Source organism: Martes martes (genome assembly GCF_963455335.1).
Source record: "Martes martes genome assembly, chromosome: 3".
Taxonomy (NCBI): Eukaryota; Metazoa; Chordata; class Mammalia; order Carnivora; family Mustelidae; genus Martes; species Martes martes.
In genome coordinates this window covers 58,910,564-58,934,457 of record NC_137890.1, presented here as the reverse complement: position 1 = coordinate 58,934,457, position 23,894 = coordinate 58,910,564, and the positions used below count along the sequence as shown (strand labels likewise).

At 34.7% G+C, this 23,894-nt stretch overlaps 1 protein-coding gene across 1 annotated transcript in view; it reads right to left on the bottom strand.

The window, feature by feature from the left end:
- The window catches only part of FNDC3A (fibronectin type III domain containing 3A), a 170,332-nt gene that overhangs the window by 128,817 nt on the left and 17,621 nt on the right, over positions 1-23,894 (bottom strand). The window contains exon 2 of the mRNA XM_080797998.1: positions 9,617-9,754. Coding sequence (XP_080654124.1) covers positions 9,617-9,715 — 99 coding nt within the window. The 5' untranslated portion in view covers positions 9,716-9,754. The remainder of the gene's footprint in view (positions 1-9,616; positions 9,755-23,894) is intronic.

The window sequence follows — 23,894 nt, the reverse complement described above, 5'->3', positions numbered from 1 at the left end:
TTTTATAGCCTAGCATATAACCTATTGTGAACAGCAATCCACGTGCACTTGAGAAGATTATAGATTCTGCTGTTGGATGGAGTGTTCTACAGATATCTGTTAGAGCTGGAAGGTTTACAGTGTTGTTCCAGTTTTCTATTTACTTATCTTCTGCCTCATTGCTCTATTCATCATTGAAAGTCTGAAGTCTCCAATTACTATTGTTCAAATGTCTATTTCTCTCTTCAATTCTGTCAATTTTTAAGTCAGGTATTTTAGGGCTCAGCTGTTAGGTACAGAGTGACCCTTGTACCATTATAAAATGTCCTTGTCTCTAGTAACACTTTTTGTCTTAAAAAGTCTGTTTAGGGTGCCTTGGTGGCTCAATGGGTTAAGTGTCTGCCTTCAGCTCAGGTCATGATACAAGGGTCCTGGGATCAAGTCCTGCATTAGGCTCCCTGCTCATTGGGGAGCCTGCTTCTACCTCTCTCCTGGCTCCTACCCCCTGCTCATGCTCTCTCTCTCTCTGTCAAATAAATACATAAAATCCTAAAAAAAAAAAAAAAGTCTATTTGTCTGATATAAGTACAACCATTCAACTTGCTGTAGTTTATAGCTATATACTATATATCTGTGTATATATATACTACTATATACTGTAACTCCTCTTCCATCTTTTAAATTTCAATCTATTTGTGTCTTTCATTTAAAGAGTGTCCCTTATAGATCCAGCACACAGATCATTGGTTTTTATTCATTATATCAGTCTCTTGTCTATTCATTGTCATGTTTAATTCAATTAGATTTAATGGAATTTCTGATAAGGTAGAGTTTACATCTGCCATTTTGCTCTTTGTCCTCTATGCAATTATGCCTTTTTCGTTGTCCAATTCTATATTGCCTTTTTTTTTGGTGTTAAACATTGCTAGCGTTCCATTTTAATTCTTTTACTTTCTTTACTTTACTTACTTTTAATTCTTTTACTACATTTCTTTCTTTTTTATTTTCTTAGTTGATGCCCTGGGGATCACAATTAACTTCTTTTTTGTTGTTGTTGTTTTAAGATTTTACCCATTTATTTGACAGACAGGGATCACAAGTAGGCAGAGAGAGAGGAGGAAGCGGGCTCCCTGCTGAGCAGAAAGCCTGACGCGGGGCTTGACCCCAGGACCCTGGGATCATGACCTGAGCTGAAGGCAGAGGCCTTAACCCACTGAACCACCCAGGCACCCCCACAATTAACTTCTTAATTCAATTTCAATTCAATTATATATAATTATATATCTAATCAATTATATATAATTGATTATATTTATATAATTATATAATTTATATAATATATAATTTATATAATTATATAATTAACTTAATTCAATTTCAATTATATATAATTGATTATATATTACATATATAATCAATTATATATAATATATATTATATATTATTCAATTCAATTATATTCCATTATATTCAATTAATATATATAATATATAATTGAAATTATATAATTGAAATATATAATTATATATATAAATATATAATTATATATATAATCAATTATATATAATTGAAATTGAATTAAGAAGTTAATTATATAAATATAATCAATTATATATAATTGATTATATATAATTATATATAATTGAAATTGAATTAAGTTAATTGTGGGGGTACCTGGGTGGCTCAGGGGGTTAAGGCCCAATATATATAATATATATTATATATATAATCAATTATATATATAATTGAATATATATATTATATATAAAAACTTTGCTCTATAGTTCAGTTTTTACCCCCTCCTTTGTGCTATTATTTTAATACTATTTATATCCCTATACACTGTAAGCCAATCAATGTAGTATATAATTATTTACTACAAATGTCTTTTGAATCAGAAGAAAAGAATTATCTTGAAAGAAGTTGCTGTGGCTGATATCAAAGAGGTTACTGCCTATGTTATCCTCAAGGATTCTGATGGATTCCTGTCTCATGTTGAGGTCTTTTATCCATTTCGACTTTATCTTTGTGTACGGTGTAAGAGAATGGTCGAGTTTCATTCTTCTACATATGGCTGTCCAGTTTTCCCAGCACCATTTATTGAAGAGACTGTCTTTTTTCCACTGGATATTTTTTCCTGTTTTGTCGAAGATTATTTGACCATAGAGTTGAGGGTCCATATCTGGGCTCTCTACTCTGTTCCACTGGTCCATGTGTCTGTTTTTATGCCAGTACCATGCTGTCTTGGTGATCACAGCTTTGTAGTAAAGCTTGAAATCAGGCGAAGGAAACAAAAGCGAAAATGAACTTTTGGGACTTCATCAAGATCAAAAGCTTCTGCACAGCAAAAGAAACAGTCAACAAAACAAAGAGGCAACCCACGGAATGGGAGAAGATATTTGCAAATGACAGTACAGACAAAAGGTTGATATCCAGGATCTATAAAGAACTCCTCAAACTCAACACACACAAAACAGACAATCATATTAAAAAATGGGCAGAAGATATGAACAGACACTTCTCCAATGAAGACATACGAATGGCTACCAGACACGTGAAAAAATGTTCATCATCACTAGCCATCAGGGAGATTCAAATCAAAACCACATTGAGATACCACCTTACACCAGTTAGAATGGCCAAAATTAGCAAGACAGGAAACAACGTGTGTTGGAGAGGATGTGGAGAAAGGGGAACCCTCTTACACTGTTGGTGGGAATGCAAACTGGTGCAGCAACTTTGGAGAACAGTGTGGAGATTCCTCAGGAAATTAAAAATAGAGCTTCCCTATGACCCTGCAATTGCACTACTGGGTATTTACCCCAAAGATACAGATGTAGTGAAAAGAAGGGCCATCTGTACCCCAATGTTTATAGCAGCAATGGCCACAGTCGCCAAACTATGGAAAGAACCAAGATGCCCTTCAACGGATGAATGGATAAGGAAGATGTGGTCCATATACACTATGGAGTATTATGCCTCCATCAGAAAGGACGAATACCCAACTTTTGTAGCAACATGGACAGGACTGGAAGAGATTATGCTGAGTGAAATAAGTCAAACAGAGAGAGTCAAGTATCATATGGTTTCACTTATTTGTGGAGCATAACAAATAATATAGAGGACAAGGGGAGATGGAGAGGAGAAGGGAGTTGAGGGAAATTGGAAGGGGAGGTGAACCATGAGAGACTACAGACTCTGAAAAACAACCTGAGGGTTTTGAAGGAGTGGGGGGTGGGAGGTTGGGGGAACCAGGTGGTGGGTATTAGGGAGGGCACAGATTGCATGGAGCACTGGGTGTGGTGAAAAAACAATGAATACTGTTATGCTGAAAATAAAAAACAAAAAACAAAAAAAAAGAAGAAAAGAATTAAAAATAAAATATATTTATACTATCTTTTGAGCACACCTATGCAGTTACTTTTACCGGTGTTCTTTACTTCATATGGATTCATTTACTGTCTTGTGAGTAGACTTACTGAATGCAAGCAAAGAGCATTGAAAAAGCATTCATTAACCATTTCTATACGCCATTCCTAACTATTTCTGAATTGCTTTATTAGGATCAACTGAATCACTACTGACCTGGAATCAAGTGTTTTCAATTTTTGAATTAAAAATCAACTTCCTTTCTTAACCCAAAGTGACTTAGACTACGGATCAGAAGACAGATTCTAGGGTCAACTCTGACACTAAGTGTGTAACCCTGGATAAGTTAAGTATTCTTAAAATTTTAAACACTTCAGATAAAGCAAAATTTGTTCTTTCCACCTCTTTCAATTAATCCCTTTCTCCTGAAAAGAACCACTTAACAGATGGGTATCTGTTCAGAGCTTTTTTCCTGTGAGATACATATATATATATATATATATATATATATATATATATACACACACACATATATATATATGTACATTTTAAATCACATGGTTTTTTCTTTTTCAATTGTTAGAGTTTTTTACTGAAAAAATAATAAACTCATAACATTCAAAATTATTCAAACAAAACCAAAGGGTATATGTAAAATGTAAGCTCTTCTTTCTGGGGTTAGTCGCTGTTTATAATATTCTGTATATTTTCTCTGTTGTATGTTTATATGTGTGTGTATTTCTCCCATTTTCAAATATTATTTTTTGAAAAACCACAGAAATGTGGCATTTCAGGAATATGAATCTTGAGCATTCTACCTGGTGATTAAGATAATATCATAGTACTCTGAATATATAATCACTATAGTTTATCAATGAAAGAAAAATGTTATGAGTTGAAAATGCAGACTACAATTTTATTTGTACATATTTATAATTTTGGACCAAAAAACCTTCCTTTAAAAGAAATCTTGCTTTATAGTAAGCTAATATAAGATTATGAGAAAAATTGTCTTTGTAAGAAGATTTTCATTTAATTTCTCTTATTATAGAAGTTTATAGTCAGATTCATTTTAAAGAATTTTCAAAATTCTGTAGGTAAGTTTCATTTGAATGTCCCTATTTACTCAGTGCTGCTTATAAACTATTCTTTATTTCCTCCTCACTTCAGCCCAAATTATATTTAAGTCAATGTTTTCTAAGCATCTGCCTTAGGCTCAGGCCATGATCTCAGGGTCCTGGGAGCCTCACACTGGGATCCCTGTTCAGTAGGGAGTCTGCCCCTCCCCTCCGCCAGGAGCATGCACACTCTCTCTTCCTCTCATTCTCTCTCTCAAAAAAAAAAAAAAAAAAAAAAAAAAAGGCAACATATTCTACAGGATTCTAAGGCACAGGGGTTGACTAGCTATAGTCACTTAACTAGAGGGCTAGAGGGTTAGGAATTATTCTAACTGTGGAATATTTAGTAGTTGATCTAAGAGAATATTATTTTTAGAACAGAATCCACCAAAATTTCATGACCATTATATTTCATTTCTTTAAGATATTCTTCCCTTTAGAATTTGAGGACCTACCTTTCACAATAGAATTAAATATATACAATATGTTTCATTAAAGTACAAAATATTTAATATTCTGAGTAGTAATTTTGTCATATTAGCTTTAATTATATGAAAACATTTACTTTTCAGATGAAATAATTTGCCAATATTTCTTTTCTTTTTTTTTTTTAAAGACTGTATTTATTTATTGAGAGATTTATTTATTTATTGAAAGAGTGAGAGAGACAGCATGATCAGGGGCAGAGGCAGAGGACTCCCCTGCTGAGCAGGGAGCCCGATGCAGGGCCTCCATCGCAAGACTCTGCGATTATGAAATGTGCCATGCTGAAGGCAGACACTTAACCAACTGAGCTACCCAGGCGCCCCACCAATTTTATTTTCTTGAAAACAGGAAGAGATATGTACTTTAAAAATGAACAAATGAAATGATATTGGTACAAGTAAGAATATTATTTTATTGTTTTCTGCCAAATATAAAAATAAATTCTACTTCATTTAAATACTCTGGAACTCTTGGCTTTTTTAATTGATATTTTATGAGGCTTTTTTTTTTCTTTAAACAGACTACCTTAAAATTTACATCCAATTTATAAGTCTGATTTTATTATGTCTTACAACAAGAACCAGCACAATATTTTGCATATAGATACTACAGGAATAAGTTGATTTTTTTAGTGCAGCATAGCTTAATATAGTTTTTAAAAATATGCGCTTATAAAAAATGTGATAATATAAGCAGATTTTCAGATCTGTGCCTAGTGTGTAAGGCTTTTTATATCTCTGTGGAAACACAATAATGGCTTTTGGGCTAAGCTTTTCTCCTGTTCTGCTTCCTGATCAAAACCTGGAGCTTTCCCCGTGGTATGGTATAGCATTTTGCGCCCCCTTCTTTAGGAAACAGAAGTAAAAAAATTCTTTCAATGGTATTAGCCTCTCCATGTTATTACCCTGCCACCTTCATAAATTAAAAGCCTGCAGGTAAAGTGAGACAATTACAAAATAAAGTAACAAAAGATTAATGAAATGGAGAAGATTCTGGGGAAAAAAAAAGGCTAAGAGGCTGAGTTTTGACAGATCTTAATTCAAAGTTTAAATGCATTCATTCGTTTTGGATGATAAGCAAGCAGAAATTAGAGAAGGTATACCTTAACTTAGGAAACGCTGAACCACACAAGAAACCAAAATATGTGAACTTTACTTTTTGATGGGAACAACGATGCACAGAGCTGGGAAAATTTCATGGTGCTTGAAGCTCAAATTCCCTAACACAGATGTGGAGGCTCTAACAGGGCAGCACAAGCACTAACACATGCTTTACCTTCTCTATCAGGAAAGGATATAATCTCAAATTAAGCACATGTTTGAGAATGTGAAATAGTACAGCCGTTTTGGAAAACAGGCTGGCAATTTCTACCAAAGTTAAACATAGCCTTACCATACAATCCAGCAATCATGCTCTTAGGTATTTACCCAATTGAGTTGAAAACTTATGTCCATCCAAAAACCTGCATATGAATGTTTAAAGTGGCTTTATTTTATAATTGTTAAAAACTGGAAAGAATTAAGCTGTCCTTCAACAGGTGAAAGGATCAACAAACTGGTATATTCATCAATGAAGTATTATCCAATAATAAAAAAGAGATATTAAGCCACAAAAAGAAACTGTCTAGACCATATTGCTAAGTGAAAAGAAGTTGGTCTGAAAAGACTACATACTGTATGAATCCAACAAAATGACATTCTGGAAAAGAGAAATGTACAGGAACACTAAAAGTATTGGTGGTTGTCAAGGGAAGGGGGCACAGTTGGGGAAAGGGGTATGGAGAAAGGAATGGGTAGAGTACAGGGGAATTTTTAGAGTAGAGAAGATATTCATTATAATAATGTACTGGTGATAAAAGACATTATACATTTGTCAAAATCCACAGAACTATAAAATACCAAGAATGAACCTCAATATAAACTGTGGAACTTTTATAAATGTTGGCTCATTAACTGTAACAAATGTACCACACCAATATAAAATGTTAATAGAGAAAATTGTGTGGAAGATGTGGTATGAAAGAATTTCTTTATTCAATTTTTCTATACACCTAAAACTGCTATAAAAATAAATTCTATTAATTAAAAGGGAGGAGGAATGACGATTCTACAAACACAAAAAAACAGCTCAGATGTTGCCACTCAGAATGAATGATAAATGTCTATTACAACTTTCCTAAAGGCAGTACGAGTAGCAATGATGTCAGGTGGGATTCTTCTTGTATGATTCATTAGCCAAAAGACCCATGTATATAATATGACATATTACCTAATACAGAATCAGAAAATATTGATGAAGTGATAATCTAAAGGGATAATCTCAAGAGGTGGAACAAAAATCATCCCATGATATATTCCCAAGAAACAGTATAATGTTCCCCCCAAAAAAGTCAAGACATGGGACATTCTGTTATCCTGAATTTTTAACATCATGCATGTACATGACACTTCCCCCGTTAAGATCTTTTAGTTTGTTTCTCTACTACAATCACCAAACAGGTGGTATCACATATCCACAGACAAGCTCTAACTTGGCCATGCTTGGCACACCAGTAACTTCCTAAGTTAAGACAAATAACTGCCTGTTGTCAAGTTTATTAACCTCCCACCTCCATTACCTACTTTTGTTCGGTTTCTTACATTCAACCTGAGCTATCAGTCCACTCTTTAGTATATATCTTTCATAACTCTCTCTTAGGATGTATCCACTATAACTATCTGTTGATTTGAGACCTGACTCCTGACTGGCATATCTATAAAGTTTCCTCAGTCTTTTAAACATTTATTGACTGCTTCAATTCAGATTCAACAAACATTTACTGAGTTCCTTCAGGTTCATTTCACCCTTACAGCTGGAGCCACTCTATGAAGCTATTATTACTCTATTTTATAGAGAAGCAAACATATTCAGACAAGTTAGGTCACCCCAATCAAATCTAAATCTATCAGTAAAGTCCACTGCTCCTTTTACTCATCTTTCTCTATCAAATTACAACACACTCTGGTGATTAGAATCTAAGGCTTCACTCCACCTCCCAACCTGTTTTTCAAATCCTACCTAAAAACATATCCCCTAGATCCACTGACACCCCCTCCATATCCCCACCCTCTGATCTTCAAAATCCTATTCTAGTGGATTCTTCTATTCCCAGTTCTTTTCTCTATATCCATCTACACCACTACATCGTAACATGCTAGCTCTGGTGCCCTCAATATTTCGAGAAAAATTCTACCAATAGAATCTTCTTTTGGGGGAAAGGAGAGAAATAAGTCAGGAGCATCATGGTCTTGTTTCAGCCTGTTGTCTTCCCCTTTATAGACTATCAACTATAGTAAATATGTGAATGAACTGTAATTAATTGCTTAATAGATTCTTTTATGTATTAGGTTATAAAAACCTTGAAACCAGTGACTGCCCTGAGGAAATACTGATAACTGAAGACACTCTCAGAGCTTCAAAGTAAATAGATATCTGCCACATCCATTTTTTGGCAGGGAAAAAAAAAAATATCTTAACAAACTTAGCTCGGACTACAAAAATCAAGTTTAGTGAAATGAGCTTGCTGCTAAAAGCTATTTCAGCATATGTGAAAATTAAAACCAAGATATACTTTTCATGCCATGCTTATACAAACCAGCAAAATTCAGAACCCGAGCCAACTGCTCTTGATTTTTCAATAGAAAAGTTAACAAAGTAGCCTTTAATCTTGTATGCAAACCATTTAATTGTCCACTATAGATACTAAGTTTGTAAATTAACAAGATTTATTTTTCTTAATTTCCCAAGGAGATGGGAATAATGTTTAGGATCAAAGCCTTTGAGTGTGATCTCGAGACTGTCTAAAACTCATTTTGTTTCATCTGCAAAATAGGGACAGGTATATCTACCTCATAGGATTATTGAAAGAATAAGAACATGAAGTTCCTAGTACAATGTTTTTTACACAGTGAGTACTCAAAATGTGCCTTCTTCTCATTATTATTTATTATGTCCTTAGTCTTTCTAATATTAAAATCTCTATAGGGCAGTTATGAGAATTAAACACACTTTTGGTGCATCACAGATATTTATGAAAGCCCATCATTCCCATCCTGTCAGCATTACTGGGGGAATGAGGAATCAAAAAACTATAAAACTACTTTTATAAAGCCCTGGGTTGGAGAAAAAATATACCAGCTCTCAGGAATTACACATTTGCTTTTGGGAGGGGGAGTCTGGTGAGAAGAGAAAAGTAGGAAGAAAAAGAAGACACAGTTTTATTATTGTATAATGTAGACAGTCATTTAATGACATAATTCAATCATAATTTTATAATGATTTGAAGTAATGATTTATAATAAGCATTAAATGCAGAGTTAAACTTAAAAACCAATCAGGGACTAATACATTGTCTAAAGTAAAACAAAAACAACTTTAGAGGCAACTAAAGATACACACAAGAAATGTAAACATTAATTAGCAAGACATTTTAGAAGGAACTTCAAAAACAGTCTCATTATTTCATTGTTAATGAAACCAAAACAACATTTTGAACTGGAGTTTAAAAGATGAATTAACAGGAACCCACTATTGTGAAGTTTCATTCTTTTTAAAAAAATTTGCATTCTTCTGAAAGAAATACATGTGTATGAGACATAAAGAAATAAAAATTTCAGGTTCCTTACCTGTTGTGTTCCATCTGCACTTACAATAGGGGCAGACAGAAGAGAAATATCACTACTTAAAATCTGAGCTGTATCCAGTAGTGGTGGATGTTCTGCCATTATCAATAAGACATTAATATACTGGATAATCTTCCAATTCTGGAAAACAAAAATATATACCCATCTGTGTGTACATCCTTAAAAATATATTAAAGTATAATACATTCAAGATTTGTCTCATATCTAAAATGATATTCTTGTGAAAGGAAATTTTACAATACTCTGTTGACTATGTCTTGTCTGTCAAAAGAATGTTTAAGGAAAATACATTTCTTACAACTTAGCCAACTGTATGTCAATGTATACAGGAAATAGTAAAGCCAGTATAGGGGAAGCCTGGGTGGCTCAGTGGGTTAAGTGTCTGACTTGGTTTCAGCTCAGGTCAGGATCTCAGGGTCATGAGGATGTGCCCTGTGTTGGGCTCTGCGCTCAGCAAGGAGTCTGCTTGAGATTCTTTTCCCCTCTTTCGCCTTCCCTCTCTGCTTCTCCCCAACTGCTCCCCTCCCCACTCATTCTCCCTCTAGAGTAAATAAATAAAATCTTAAAAAAAAATAAAACAATATATGAGCATCTTCAATTAAATTCTATGTCTGTCTCTGTATCCCTTCCATCTCTATGCAATATTTATTTAACCACCACTACTCTAGCTAAATACTAGATAATTCTTAGTATGGGACAGGCAGTAAAATGCAAAGACTAAATGAGCAATTCTACCAATAATTTTTTTCTATGAGCAGAGAAGATGATTATGAAGACATAATTTCCTCCTCCATCACCTTTATCAGTCTCTAGAAACTACACAAGAATTATGATTTGTCACTGATTTCTCAGACAGAGCAGTATGGTAGAAAAATCTGCTCAGGGCTAGAATAAATACCTTCAAGTTTTAAGTTTTAAGCTCTGATTCTGGTCTTCCGTAATTCTGGTTTTACTATTCTTTTCTAAGTGACACCTATTTTAAAATAAACCAAATCATTACAGTGATTAAAAACACATACATTTAGAAATTTTTAACTGTAGACACAGGGCCACTTACATAAAAAGTGAAACACTTGGGGCATGTGGGTGGCTCAGTGAGTTAGGCCTCTGCCTTCAGCTCAGGTTATGGTCTCAGGGTCCTGGGATCAAGCCCCACATCAGGCTCTCTGCTCGGAGGGGAGCCTGCTTCCCCCTCCCTCTCTGCCTGCCTATCTGCCTACTTGTGATCTCTCTATTAAATAAATAAATAAAATCTTTAAAAAAAAAAAGTAAAAGACTAGATGTAAGCAAATTATGGTATAGCTACCATATACAGTATCAACCAATAAAATGTCAGCTAATTACAAGAAAAGCTGAACATAATTAAACTCGATCATAAATTTTACCAAATTCATACAAAAAAGCAAAATTACAAACATTTTTGATGCTTGTAGGATTCTGAAATTCAGCAGTGTCAAGATGTTTAACTTTTGTAAGATATTAAATTCATGTTATTTATTTTAAAGTCTTGAATCTTTGCAGAAACTCTCATACAGGTTGATTTAACCTAAAAAACAAATTTCTATTTAGATATACAAAAATTGTTATAGATTTAAAAAAAATTTGATAGTTATCTACCTCAAGATTTTATATTGAAGACCACAGTATGTAATATTTTATATTACTTCATAACAATGCATGTCATTAAACATATTACATATTATATGTACATAGAATATACATATATTTATACTGGTTTTTAACACACATATATTATACGTATGAACACATGATACATACATACATATATAAAGGGGCAAAATCTAACTTCTGGCTTAATCTGTATTGCTGTATTTCTTAAAGTCTGAAAAAATCAGTAAGAAAAAAAGTAAAAAAAAAAATCAGTGAGTAAATCATGTCAAATAATTTCACTCTGAGTATGTAAAAGCTGTAAGACAGGGAAGAGTCAATACATTATTTTCTCTTTTGCTTGTCAAACATACATTTAGGGAAGCTAGCAGGAGTAACCAGAGAAAGTTTACAGATAATTCACTTTGTAAAATTAGTAAATTAAAAAAAATAACAACCATTGAGTGCTTTTTGTCATTATATTATTTGTAATATTTTATGTAATGTCTTTAGCTGAAACTGCAAACCACCACTATTCCTTGAATTTTAGAGAGTAATGCTAAAGATACAATCATAGTTTGGTTTCAAGAGGTGAACTGAAAGCTTACAAATACACAAATTTTTTCTGAACCTCTAGTTAATTCCAAGAACAGTATTATTATAGATTGGATCTGAAGCCACATGCTATGTTTTAATATTATCATTCCACTTAAGGCATTATCTCTAATTTTACTCTTTTCAAAGCTCTAACACATCAGAAGTTTCACTTATGAACTGCTTCCTTGCATCGATATATCCACCACACTGTGTGCAAAGGTTTTATTTAAGCCTGCAAATTAGAAACTACAGTCATGCTACTGAAATAATGCATTTAGAAACCTAAAAATTCCTTTAGTCCTGTGTAGAGAACACTGTCAGCTTTTCCTTCAAATCAATTTCTTCTAATTGTTATTTCTAATTCCTACATTCTCATCTTGTGACTACAACCACTTGTTTTAAGTTATGTATCTATTTTGTTTTTAATAATGTAATATTTGATACACTTGATGCATCTGTAAATTTTCATGGAATAATACCCCCTATGGCTCATTTCAAGCTACTGTGGTTTAAAAACTGTCCTGAAAATTCCTGATTTTTAACAATCAACTTTTGTATACAAGATGGTTCCATCACATCACTATTTTTTTTTTTAAGATTTTATTTATTTATTTGTCAGAGAGAGAGCACAAGCAGGCAGAGTGGCAGGCAGAGACAAAGAGAGAAGCAGGCTTCCTGCTGGACAAGGAGCCCGATGCGGGACTTGATCCCAGGACCCCGGGATCATGACCTGAGCCGAAGGCAGCGGCTTAACCGACTGAGCCACCCAGGCGTCCCCATCACATCACTATTTTTATCTAAAATCTATATATCAATATTTAGTATGTATAGAGCAATACTATAACAAAATATTAACATTTGGGAAATCTGGATGAAGAAAAGCTAAATATCTCTATATTACTCTCACAACTTTTAAGTCTGAAATTTTAATTAGTGTTAAATTAGACAATATAAAAAAAAAAACTAACACTAGGTAGAATGCAGATCTGAATGTAAAAGGGTAAAACAAAAAAGCTTCTAAAAGATAATATACAAGAATATCTTCATAACCATGAGACAGAAAAAGTGTTTTTAGACAGGGTACAAATTATCTTTCTTAAATCATAAAGAAAAATGAATACTGAGCTTCATTAAAATCAAGAACTACTATTCATTTAGAAACATCTTTAAGAAAATGAAAAGGCACACCATACAATGAAAGAATCTATTTTCAACATATATAACTGAAAAAACAGCACATATTCCACATTTATACAGGCCTCCTACAAATTGATTTTAAAAAAAAATTGAAAAATGCCAAAAGACTTGAATATGCTCTTCACAAAAGTGGAAATTCAAGAGACCAATAAACATACAAAGAGATTCTCAAATTCATTAACTACTAGGAGAAAGTCAATTAAAAATCATAATGAAATGTCTTCATACACTCCCTCGGACCATAAAAATGAAAAAGACGGACAGTATCAAGCATCAAGGCGGCTATGGGCAACTGGCACTCTCAAATGGAATGAGAGTGGAAATTCATAAAATCACTTTGGAAAGTACTTTGATATTCTTTTCTTTTTTTAAAAGAATTTTTATTTATTTCTTTGACAGACAGGGATCATAAGTAGGCAGAGAGACAGGCAGACAGGGGTAAGCAGAATCCCTGCCAAGCAGAGAGCCCAATGCGGGGCTTGACCCCAGGACCCTGAGATCACGACCCGAGACGAAGGCAGAGGCTCAACCCACTGAGCCACCCAGGTGTCCCTGATATTCTTTACCAAAGTTGAACATATAAATATTCTATGACCCAGTTATGATCTAGTTACTGGACTCCTAGTCTACCAAAAAGAAATGCATGCGTACATGCACCAAAAAAAGTACATGAAGGTGTATAAAGCAGCATTACTCTTCACTAGTCCTAAACTGTAAACAACTTAAATGTCCCTGGATAGTAAATGGTAAATTTTATCTAATTCATCCAATGGGCTACTATACAGCAATGAAAATTAATGAACTAGTGAACGGGAAACAACACAGATAAATTTCAAAAATACAGTTTAAGTGAAAAACAGACAAAACACTTACAGCACTTTATAGAAAGTTCAAAATAGAATAAAAACCAATCTGTGGTGTTTAAAGTCAGGATAGATGACTGTCTTTGAAGAAGGACGGGAACTTGGAGGGGCAGGAAGGCAGTTTCTGGGGTGCTGGTACAGTTCTATGTCTTGACTTGGGAGGCTGTTATGTGATAATTACCATTCTTACTACATAATTATGTGCAAATGCCATTATGAATTGAGTTGTATGTTGATATGTACATACTTCTCTGTGTCTACTTCAAGAAAATTATTTTTAGAAGTTAACATGACCACATGGTCACCTCAGTTGATGCAGAAAAAAGCATTTTACAAGATCCACCATCCTTTGATGATTAAAAATACCCTCAACAAACTAGGAATAGTAGGAAACTACTTCAACATAATAAAGGCCACAGATGAAAAGCCCACAGCTAACATCATGCTCAGTGGTAAAAGACTATCAGCTTTTCCTCTAAGACTGGGAACAAAGCAAGGATGCTGACTCTAACCGCATCCACTCACAGTACTGGACATAATACTGAAAATCCTAGCCAGAGCCATTAGGCATGAAAAACAAATAAAAGACATCCAAATCAGAAAGGAAGAAGTAAAATCATCTCTGTTCACATATGACATGATCTTGTGTGTAAAAAAAAACTAGAGTCCATTAAAAAGCTGTTAGAACTAGTAAATTCAGTAAAAGTGCATGACAGGAAACAAACACAGAAAAATCAGTTGCATTTCTATATATTAACAATGAACAATCTAAAAAAAGAAATTAAGAAAATAATTCCACTTAACGTAGCACCAAAAAGAATAAAATACTAAGGAATAAATTTAACCCCCAAAGTAGAAGATGTGTATACTGAAAACTAAAATATTGCTAATAGAAATTTTAAAAGACACAAATAAATGGAAAGATACTGTGTTCACAGATTAGAAGATTTAATATTGTTAAGAAGTCAAGACTTCGGGGAGCCTGGGTGGCTCAGTGGGTTAAGCCGCTGCCTTCGGCTCAGGTCATGATCTCGGGATCCTGGGATCGAGCCCCGCATTGGGCTTTCTGCTCCGCAGGGAGCCTGCTTCCCCCTCTCTCTCTGCCTGCCTCTCTGCCTACTTGTGATCTCTCTCTGTCAAATAAATAAATAAAATCTTAAAAAAAAAAAAAAAGTCAAGACTTCTCAATGCAATCCACAGGTTTAATGCAATCCCTATCAAAATCTCAATGGCATTTTTTTTTTAAGAAATAGAAAAATTCATTCTAAATTTCCTACAGAATCTCAAGGGATCCCAAATAGCTAAAACAATTTTTAAAAAGAACAAAGTTAGAAGACTCAAACTTCCTGATTTTAAAAAACATTACAAAGCAACAGTAATCAAAACTGTAGTATTGGCATAACAACCGACAAATACACCAATGGAAAAGAACAGAAAGCCCAGAAATAAACTTTCACATGTCTAGTCAAATGATCTTCAACAAGGGTACCAACTTAATGAGGAAAGGACAGTCTGTTTAACAAATGGTGAAAGGAAAACTGCAAATCCACATACAAAATAATGAACTTAGATTCTTTTACGATATACAAAAATTAACTCAAAATGGATTAAACACCTAAGTGTAAGATCTAAAACTATACAGCTCCAAGAAAACAGGGGAAAAGACTGGACATGACAATGATTTCTTAGATATGACACCTAGAGCAAAGACCACAAAAGCAAAAATAGACATATGGGACTACAACAAACTTGAAAATTTCAGTGCATCAGAGTACACATTCAGTGGAGTGAAACTGCAACCTACAGAATGGGAAAAAATATTTGCCGACTTAGCTCTGGCTGCTACAAAATACCACACACTGGGTGCCTTAACCAACAGACATTTATTTCTCACAGTTCTCTAGGCTGGGAATCCCAAGATCTGGGTGCAAAGGGCTGCCTTTTTGCCTTATCTCTTCTCAAGGCCAAAAAGAGAAGGAGTTTGGGTCTCTCTTACTCTTCTTAAATTATAAGAGCACTAATTTCATCATGGGGTAGGTTCTACCCTCTTGACCTCAAGTAAGCCTAATTCCCCGCCCCCCCAAAGGCCCCACCTCTTAATGCTATCCCATTTGAGGGGTAGGGCTTCATCATGAATTTTGGAAGGATACAAACACTGAGTCCATACATTCTGCCTCTGGCCTACCAAAATCCCTGTCTTTTTTGCATGCAAAATACATTCATTCCGACCCAAAAGTCACAAAAGTCTTAACTCGTTTCAACATAAACTTTAAAATCTCATCCAAATAAGATTTGTTTGAAACTCAAAGTACAATTCATCCTGAAGCAAATTCCTCTACAGCTGTAACCTGTAGAACCAGGTATGTTGCATGCTTCCGAAATACAATGTTTTCAAAATACAATGGTGAGACAGGCACAGGATATTTATTCCATTCCAAAGGAAGAAAGAGGTAACATAGCCCAAGCAAGTCCAACACCTAGCAAGGCGAATTTCTTAAGGCTCAAGAACAATCTCTTTGGTTTCACGCTCTGTCCTCCAGACCCAACGCGGTGGTGGCATCATGCCCACAGATATTCACATAGCTTGGTGGAGCCCTGCCCATGCGGCTCTACTGAACAGAGGTCCCATCCTTTGAGGGGAGCAGCCCTGATCCTCAGGCCTCTATACTCTGGACCTGTGTTGGGAGTAGCAGCCCTGATGATAGGAGTCACCTTTGGGGTCCTCCTTCCCTTTTCCTGAAGGACAACACATGTTCACAGCCTGCCTTCATTCCCTTCCATTTTCTGTTTCCTTTAGTCCCAGCCAGCACTGTTTCACAGGTATAATTCCAACTAACTTCCTGGCTTCTGCTGAGATGCTGATTAGGTACATGATGCACACCCACATTGATAGCCGTATCAACTGGCTAGTTAAACATACTCTTGGTATTCTCTTCAGAGCGTGCTTTCTTATTTTTTGTAGTCTGGATAGACTAACATTTTCCAAATCTTTAAATTCTGGTCCCTTTTTGCTTAACAAATCCTTCTTCATTTCTCTCCTCTCACATTTTATTATAAGCACATTTCTCTCCTTTCACATTTATTATGAGAAGGAACCAAGCTACTCCTTCAACACTTTGCTTTAGAAACATCCTCAGCTAAATATCCACTTTTATCACTTTCAAGTTTTGCCTTCCATAAAACATTAAAACGTGAACACAACTCAGCCAAATTCATTGCTCTTTTATAAAAAGGATGATCTTTTTCTACTGTCCAATAACAATGTTCCTCATTCCCATCTGAGACCTCATCAGAACGGCCTTTATCATCTGTATTTCTACCAATATTCGTGATTATACTGTCTAAGAAGATGGAGGTTTTATCTCCAGTTCTCTTCTTTCCTTTCTGAGCTCTCACCAGCTGCCATTATTAATCCCTTAAAAGTAATCTTGGCTTTTTTCCAGCATGCACTTCAAAACTTTTCCAGCCTCTACCCATTACCCAGTTTCAAAGCTACTTCCACATTTTTAGATGTTATAGTACTACCTCACTTACTAATATGGTCTCCGTCAGTTTGGACTGCTAGAACAAACAACATACAATTATATCTCACAGTACTGGAGGCTGGTAAATCCAAGACCAGGGTGCCAGCATGGCCAGGTTCTTGATAAGGGCTCTCTTCCTGGCCAGCAGACGGCTACCTTCTTGCTTATCCCCACATGGCAGAGAGAGAAAGCTGAGTCTCTTCTTCTTTTGAGTGCACTAATCCATAATGCGGGTTCCACCCTCATGACCTCATAAACCTCAGCAACTTCCAAAGGTCCACCTCCCAAACATGATCACATTGGCGATTAGGGTTTCAGTCTTTTGTCCATAACACTATTAGATTTAGATACAGTACTGTACTTTCTTACTCAGTCACTACCACAATTCTGAATCTATATTAGTTTCTTTACTCAAATATTCTGCCAGGTTTTCTTACTCAAACTCCTCATTCATATCCATCCGTTCTACTTAAATTTGTTTTATTCTAAGGATGTTGCTATTAGGACAATACCCTAGACATAATAATGAGTTACACCTAGGGTTTAAAGCTTCAGCTCTAGTTGTTTAAAAAGTGTATGGGAAAATGCATAGCAGGATCATACATATATACATACATACATTATACTATACTATACTATACAGTATATACTATACTATACTATATTCCATATAGTATGAGTGAGGGATCCACAGGAGAAATATGTACATTTAGATTTTTTAAAAATCCAATGTCTTTTTCTGGTCTTTTGATTTGTCTAAACCAATGAAACTTAATTACAGGTTTCTAAAACTGTATCTAAAATCTACTACATACTCCAAAGAGTTCTAGTATCATATTTAAAATCCAGAACTTAGGAGTACTTGAAAGTATACATATGAAAAAACATTAAGGAAAAATATTATAGTAGCAACTGTATTAAGATGATGTAATTATGGTTTTTTCTATTTCCCCAATAGAGTGGAAAAAAAGTGGTTACACCACTTTCATCAAAATTTCAATTTAAAAATAGTCAGCTTGAAATGCCCTAGGCAACTATAGTCATATTTGGCTTACTGACCATCCAAATGATGTTTTAGGAAATTTCAATAACTTCTGCTTGAATTTGGACTTTATCCAAATTAATATTCATCTTACAAGCTGATATCCTAACATGTTATTTTTCCAAATTAGACCTCATTTTTAAAAAAAATTTTTGGATTTTTAAAAATTTTTCTAAATTTGACTATATTTAAAAAAAGCACTTTAAGTCACCTGCGGTGGAATTTCCTGAAAGTCATGAGAATCACTCTGTGAAATCATCTTATCATTTCTTATGAGAAATTTAAAACAAATATTTCACAGATTTTATTTAAAAATGAGATGTTATTTTGTATTTTTCCCAAGACTAATTGTTTCAACCACACCCACGTTAACTGTACTCCAGAAAAATGGCCCTTAAAAATAGGTTATTAGTTAAATTTAACTTTGTTTCACCTGAATTTCTACGTCTTAATGTGAACTCTCACTAAGACATAAAGGACAGGTGTATTTTTTTTTTTTAGTTATAAAAGAAATGTACATTCATACAGAAAGTAAGAGGGAGAAAGAATACTAAGGAAAGAGAGAATTACCAATGATTTTAAATGACTGATATCAAATAGGAAAAAACAATTCTTGATTATTCAAAAGACCTACGATTAATTCAGGCTTCTTGCTCACTCTTTCATTTTTTGGTTATTAAAAGTATGAAAGGAACACTGGTGTAATATATGGCACACACAAAAAAAGACTGCAACTAAGAGTATTATGTTTAAAAAAAAAAAAAGGAGGTAGTCCTCAACTTAGAAACAAGCTGCCTTCCAACATTACATTTAGAAGTCAGAAATATTTGGGAAAGTATTTTAATATGTAGTGGTTAGATTCTAAAATCATGCTACAAATGTTCAATTTAACCTCTAAATATATCTTTCACAAATATTTCTGTTTGTGGAAAATTTCAAACATACACCAAAGCAAACATATTAGTAGGATGAACTCCCATGTCCTCATCACCTAGCTTCAACCACTTCAACTCATGGCCAGCCCAGTTTCATCTATACCATCATCCACTTCTCCCTGTCTTATATATTATTTGGAAGTACATTATATAATTTCATCTGCAAATATTTCAGGATGTATCTCTGAAAGACAAGGACTCCCCCCTCCCTTTTTTAACATAATTACAAAACTATTATCCTACATAAAAATCAGTAATTCCTTAAATTAAATACGCAGTGTTCAAATTCCAAATCAACTCATTTTGCTTGAAATTCGTTCGAAGCAGGAATCTTATTAAATGTAGATATTACTATTGGCTTGTTTTCATGTCTTTTACAAGCTCTTGTAATCTAAATTCTTTCCATTTGATTATGACTTCTATAATGCAATGTTTTAAAAATCAGTAAATGGTATCTGTCCTTAAAGGTGACAATAACTAGATTATATAGGTATAAATGATGAAGCTTTTTATCCTGATATTTCAAGAGGCATATCACTGTATGTCATTCTAAAAGGCTGTAACTACATTCCAATTTTAAAAGGAGTCTGTATGTTAACATTTTCTTTCCTTGTATGAGCGCTGTATCTCTTAACAGTTTCTACATATCTTTAGTAAAGGGATAACTTCTCTTTCTTTAGAAGATCTACAATGTTACTCATAGTGAGTGAAAAAATACTGTTTAACACTTGGCTAAATAGAGAAATGAAAATACTGAGACAGTTTTACTGAGTAAGCATTTTGACTATACAGCTCTGTCCTCAAAAAGGAAAATTTAGGAGATATATTCAGTTCTGTCCATTACACAGATGGCATATCTTACAAAGCATGTCTCTCCATCTCTGGCATCATTACCTCAATTCCATCCTTCAACTCTTTTTACTCAGAGGACTCCAAAGCCCTTATGACAGACTGTATTTTCCAAACATGGCTGTAAGATCTCCTATCCCACATGCTCTTCTAGAATCTGGCTGCTTATTCATCAAGAGAGGCAAACTATTTCCCCTTCCCTTGAATCTGTGTGGTTTTGTGACTTGCTTAGAAGTAACAGAATGCAGTGGAAGTAACTCTATGTGACTACCAAAGCTGAATCAAAAAGTGTGATTTAGCTACCACCTGTTTGGTAAAACCCACCATATACTTTTGGAGCCCTGAGCTACCATGTTAGAAGTCAAACTACCCTCAGACAGCCACGCTGCAAGAAAGTAGAGCCATATGGAGCAGCCACACATAGGTACTCTACTGGGCAGTGCTACTCTTCTATTCCAGGGATTAGCCATTTGAGTGAATAAGCTTTCATATGATCCCCGTCCCACGTCATCAATACACTGACAACACCTGCAGCTGTTCAATCTTGAGGCCCCAAGCATCATGAAACATAAATAAGCTATCCTTGCTGTACTCTTTCTGTATTCCTGATCCACAGAATCCATGAATATATTAACATGGTTGTTTTAAGCAACTGTTTTGAAGCAAATTGGTTATGCAGCAATAGTAACTCAAACAGCCTCATAACAGGATGCAAAGGATTGCGTATTTGTGTCCCCTCAAATTTTGAAAAAAAAAAAAAGGGTCAATCAATGAAGGTAATCTAGAGAACATTAGTGAGATGACAATTTTAAGATGACTCGAAAAATCTCAAATGGTCCATTTCTAAGACGAATATAGCAACTATATATTGAAACAATGTCTTTTATATCTACCTATAATTATTGTTAAGATATTAAAATTTCATTACCACCCACCATTACTTTGTCTAAGAGCATATGTAGGCATCTTTCATTCTCTTGCACAAAAATTTTAAAAGGAGTAATGTGAGCATTTTATATTTTATTATGAAAATATCCAAATCCATAGGAAAGCTGAAATAATTAAATCATGATCATGTATGTACTTGCTATGTAGGTTCCAAGATGAAAATTTTTCTTTACTGCATGCATTTCTCTATTCATCTTTTACTAAAAAATGCATTTCAAAGTGTAGATACTATTATATTCACCACCAAATACATCAGCCATGTTTCAGTAACTACTATTTAAGATACTTAGTTATTTGAAAGCTAAATGTGTATATGATGAAATATATAAATCTTAAGAATGCCATTGTGTGAGTCATCTTGAAACAAATTCTACCACTACTAGTACCTAAGCATCTAAAATTCCACTCCTAATCCCATTCCTCTAAGACCCTGGTTTTCAAACTTTGGCATGTATCAGAATCATCAGCAGGGCTTATTAAACAGGTTGTTGAGCTTTACACCTAGTTTCTGATTCAACAGGTATGGAGTAAGACCCCCAAATTCACATTCTAGTATGTCCCTAGGTTAACCTAATGCTGCTAGTCCCAAGACCATAGTGATCAAAACTAGTTTTTACTTACGTATTTTTTTAAGTTTTTATTTAAGTAATCTCGAACAAATGACCCCAAGATCAAGAGTGGCATGCTCCTTTGACTGAGCCAGCCAGGTGCTCCACTAATTTTTACATAAGTATTAACTGATATTGAACATATCAAGCTGTTCACATTAAGGTTTACTTCATTTTTGAAGGCCCCATCCCAGATGTGAATACATTCATATTCTTAAACAAGAAATACATTAAAATAATTTCCTTGAGGAGGAGAAAATATTTGTAAAGTAACAAGTTTGAAACTGTCTTTGGATAGTTCAGCCAAATCAATATACTAGGAGCCAAATCAGTTTTCCTCTCAGATTGAAACTGGTATTTCCTAAAGGTTAAACAAAAAAAGAAATTTTCAAATATTCTTGGGAAATGGGAGAGTAATGGTCAAATGTACTAAACAAACATACATCAAGCACATACAGTGTGCCAACTAGATTTTTAAAATAACTTAGGTAAAATAGACATTTATCAAATGGCATGTTTATAAGTACACAATTTGATAAATACTGACACATGAATACACCCATGAAACCATTATTTTATCAGATAATGAACCTATCCATCACCCTCCAAAGCTTCCTGTTTTTAATCCTGCCTTTGAATTTCCATATGAATAATGATGTTCAACAACTGCTTATTTGCCATCTGTATAGCTTTCTGGTTAAGAAGGTGTTCAATACTTTTGGCCATTTTGTTACTCAATTTGTTTATTGTTGTTTTAATAATGCTTTATATATTTTGGATATCAGTCCTTTGTCAAGTGATTTGAAGATTTTTCTCCCAGTCTGTGGGTTGTCTTTGCATTCTCTCACCAATGTCTTTAAATTTTTTTAATTTTTTATTAACATATAATGTATTATTAGCCCCAGGGGTACAGGTCTGTGAAGCACCAGGTTTACACACTTCACAGCACTCACCATAGCACATACCCTCCCCAATGTCCATAACCCAACCACCCTCTCCCTACCCCCCCATCCCCAGAAACCCTGTTTGTTTTGTAAGATAAGAGTCTCTTATGGTTTTTCTCCTTCCCAATCCCATCTTGTTTCATTTTTTCCTTCCCTACCCCCCACACCCCCCACGTTGCCTCTCAAATTCTTCATATCAGGGAGATCATATGATAATTGTCTTTCTCTGGCTTTTTTGCTCGCATAATACCCTCTAGTTCCACCCACATCAGTGCAAAAGGCAAGATTTCATTTCTTTTGGTTGCTGCATAGTATTCCATTGTATATATACACCACATCTTCTTTATCCACTCATCTGTTGATGGGCATCTAGGCTCTTTCTATAGTTTGGCTATTGTGGACATTGCTGCTATAAACATTTGGGTGAACGTGCCCCTTTGGATCACTACATTTGTATCTTTAGGGTAAATACCCAGTAGTGCGATTGCTGGGTTGTAGGGTAGCTCTATTTTCAACTTTTTTGAGGAACCTCCATGCTGTTTTCCAGAGTAGTTGTACCAGCTTGCATTCCCACCAACAGTGTAGGAGGCTTCCCCTTTCTCCATATCCTTGCCAGCATCTGTCATTTCCTGACTTGTTAATTTTAGCCATTCTGGCTGGTGTGAGGTGGTATCTCATTGCGGTTTTGATTTGTATTTCCCTGAGGCCGAGTGGTGTGGAGCACTTTTTCATGTGTCTGTTGGTCATCTGGACGTCTTCTTTGCAGAAATGTCTGTTCATGCCCTCTGCCCATTTCTTGATTGGATTATTTGTTTTTTGGGTATTGAGTTTGATAAGTTCTTTATAGATTTTGGATACTAGCCCTTTATCTGATATGTTGTTTGCAAATATCTCCTCCCATTCTGTCAGTTGTCTTTTGATTTGGTTGACTGTTTCCTTTGCTATGCAAAAGCTTTTGATCTTGATGAAGTCCCAACAGTTCATTTTTGCCCTTGCTTCTGTTGCCTTTGGTGATGTTCCTAGGAAGAAGTTGCTGTGGCTGAGGTTGAAGAGGTTGCTGCCTGTGTTCTCCTCAAGGATTTTGATGGATTCCTTTCTCACATTGAGGTCCTTCATCCATTTGGAGTCTGTTCTTGTGTGTGGTG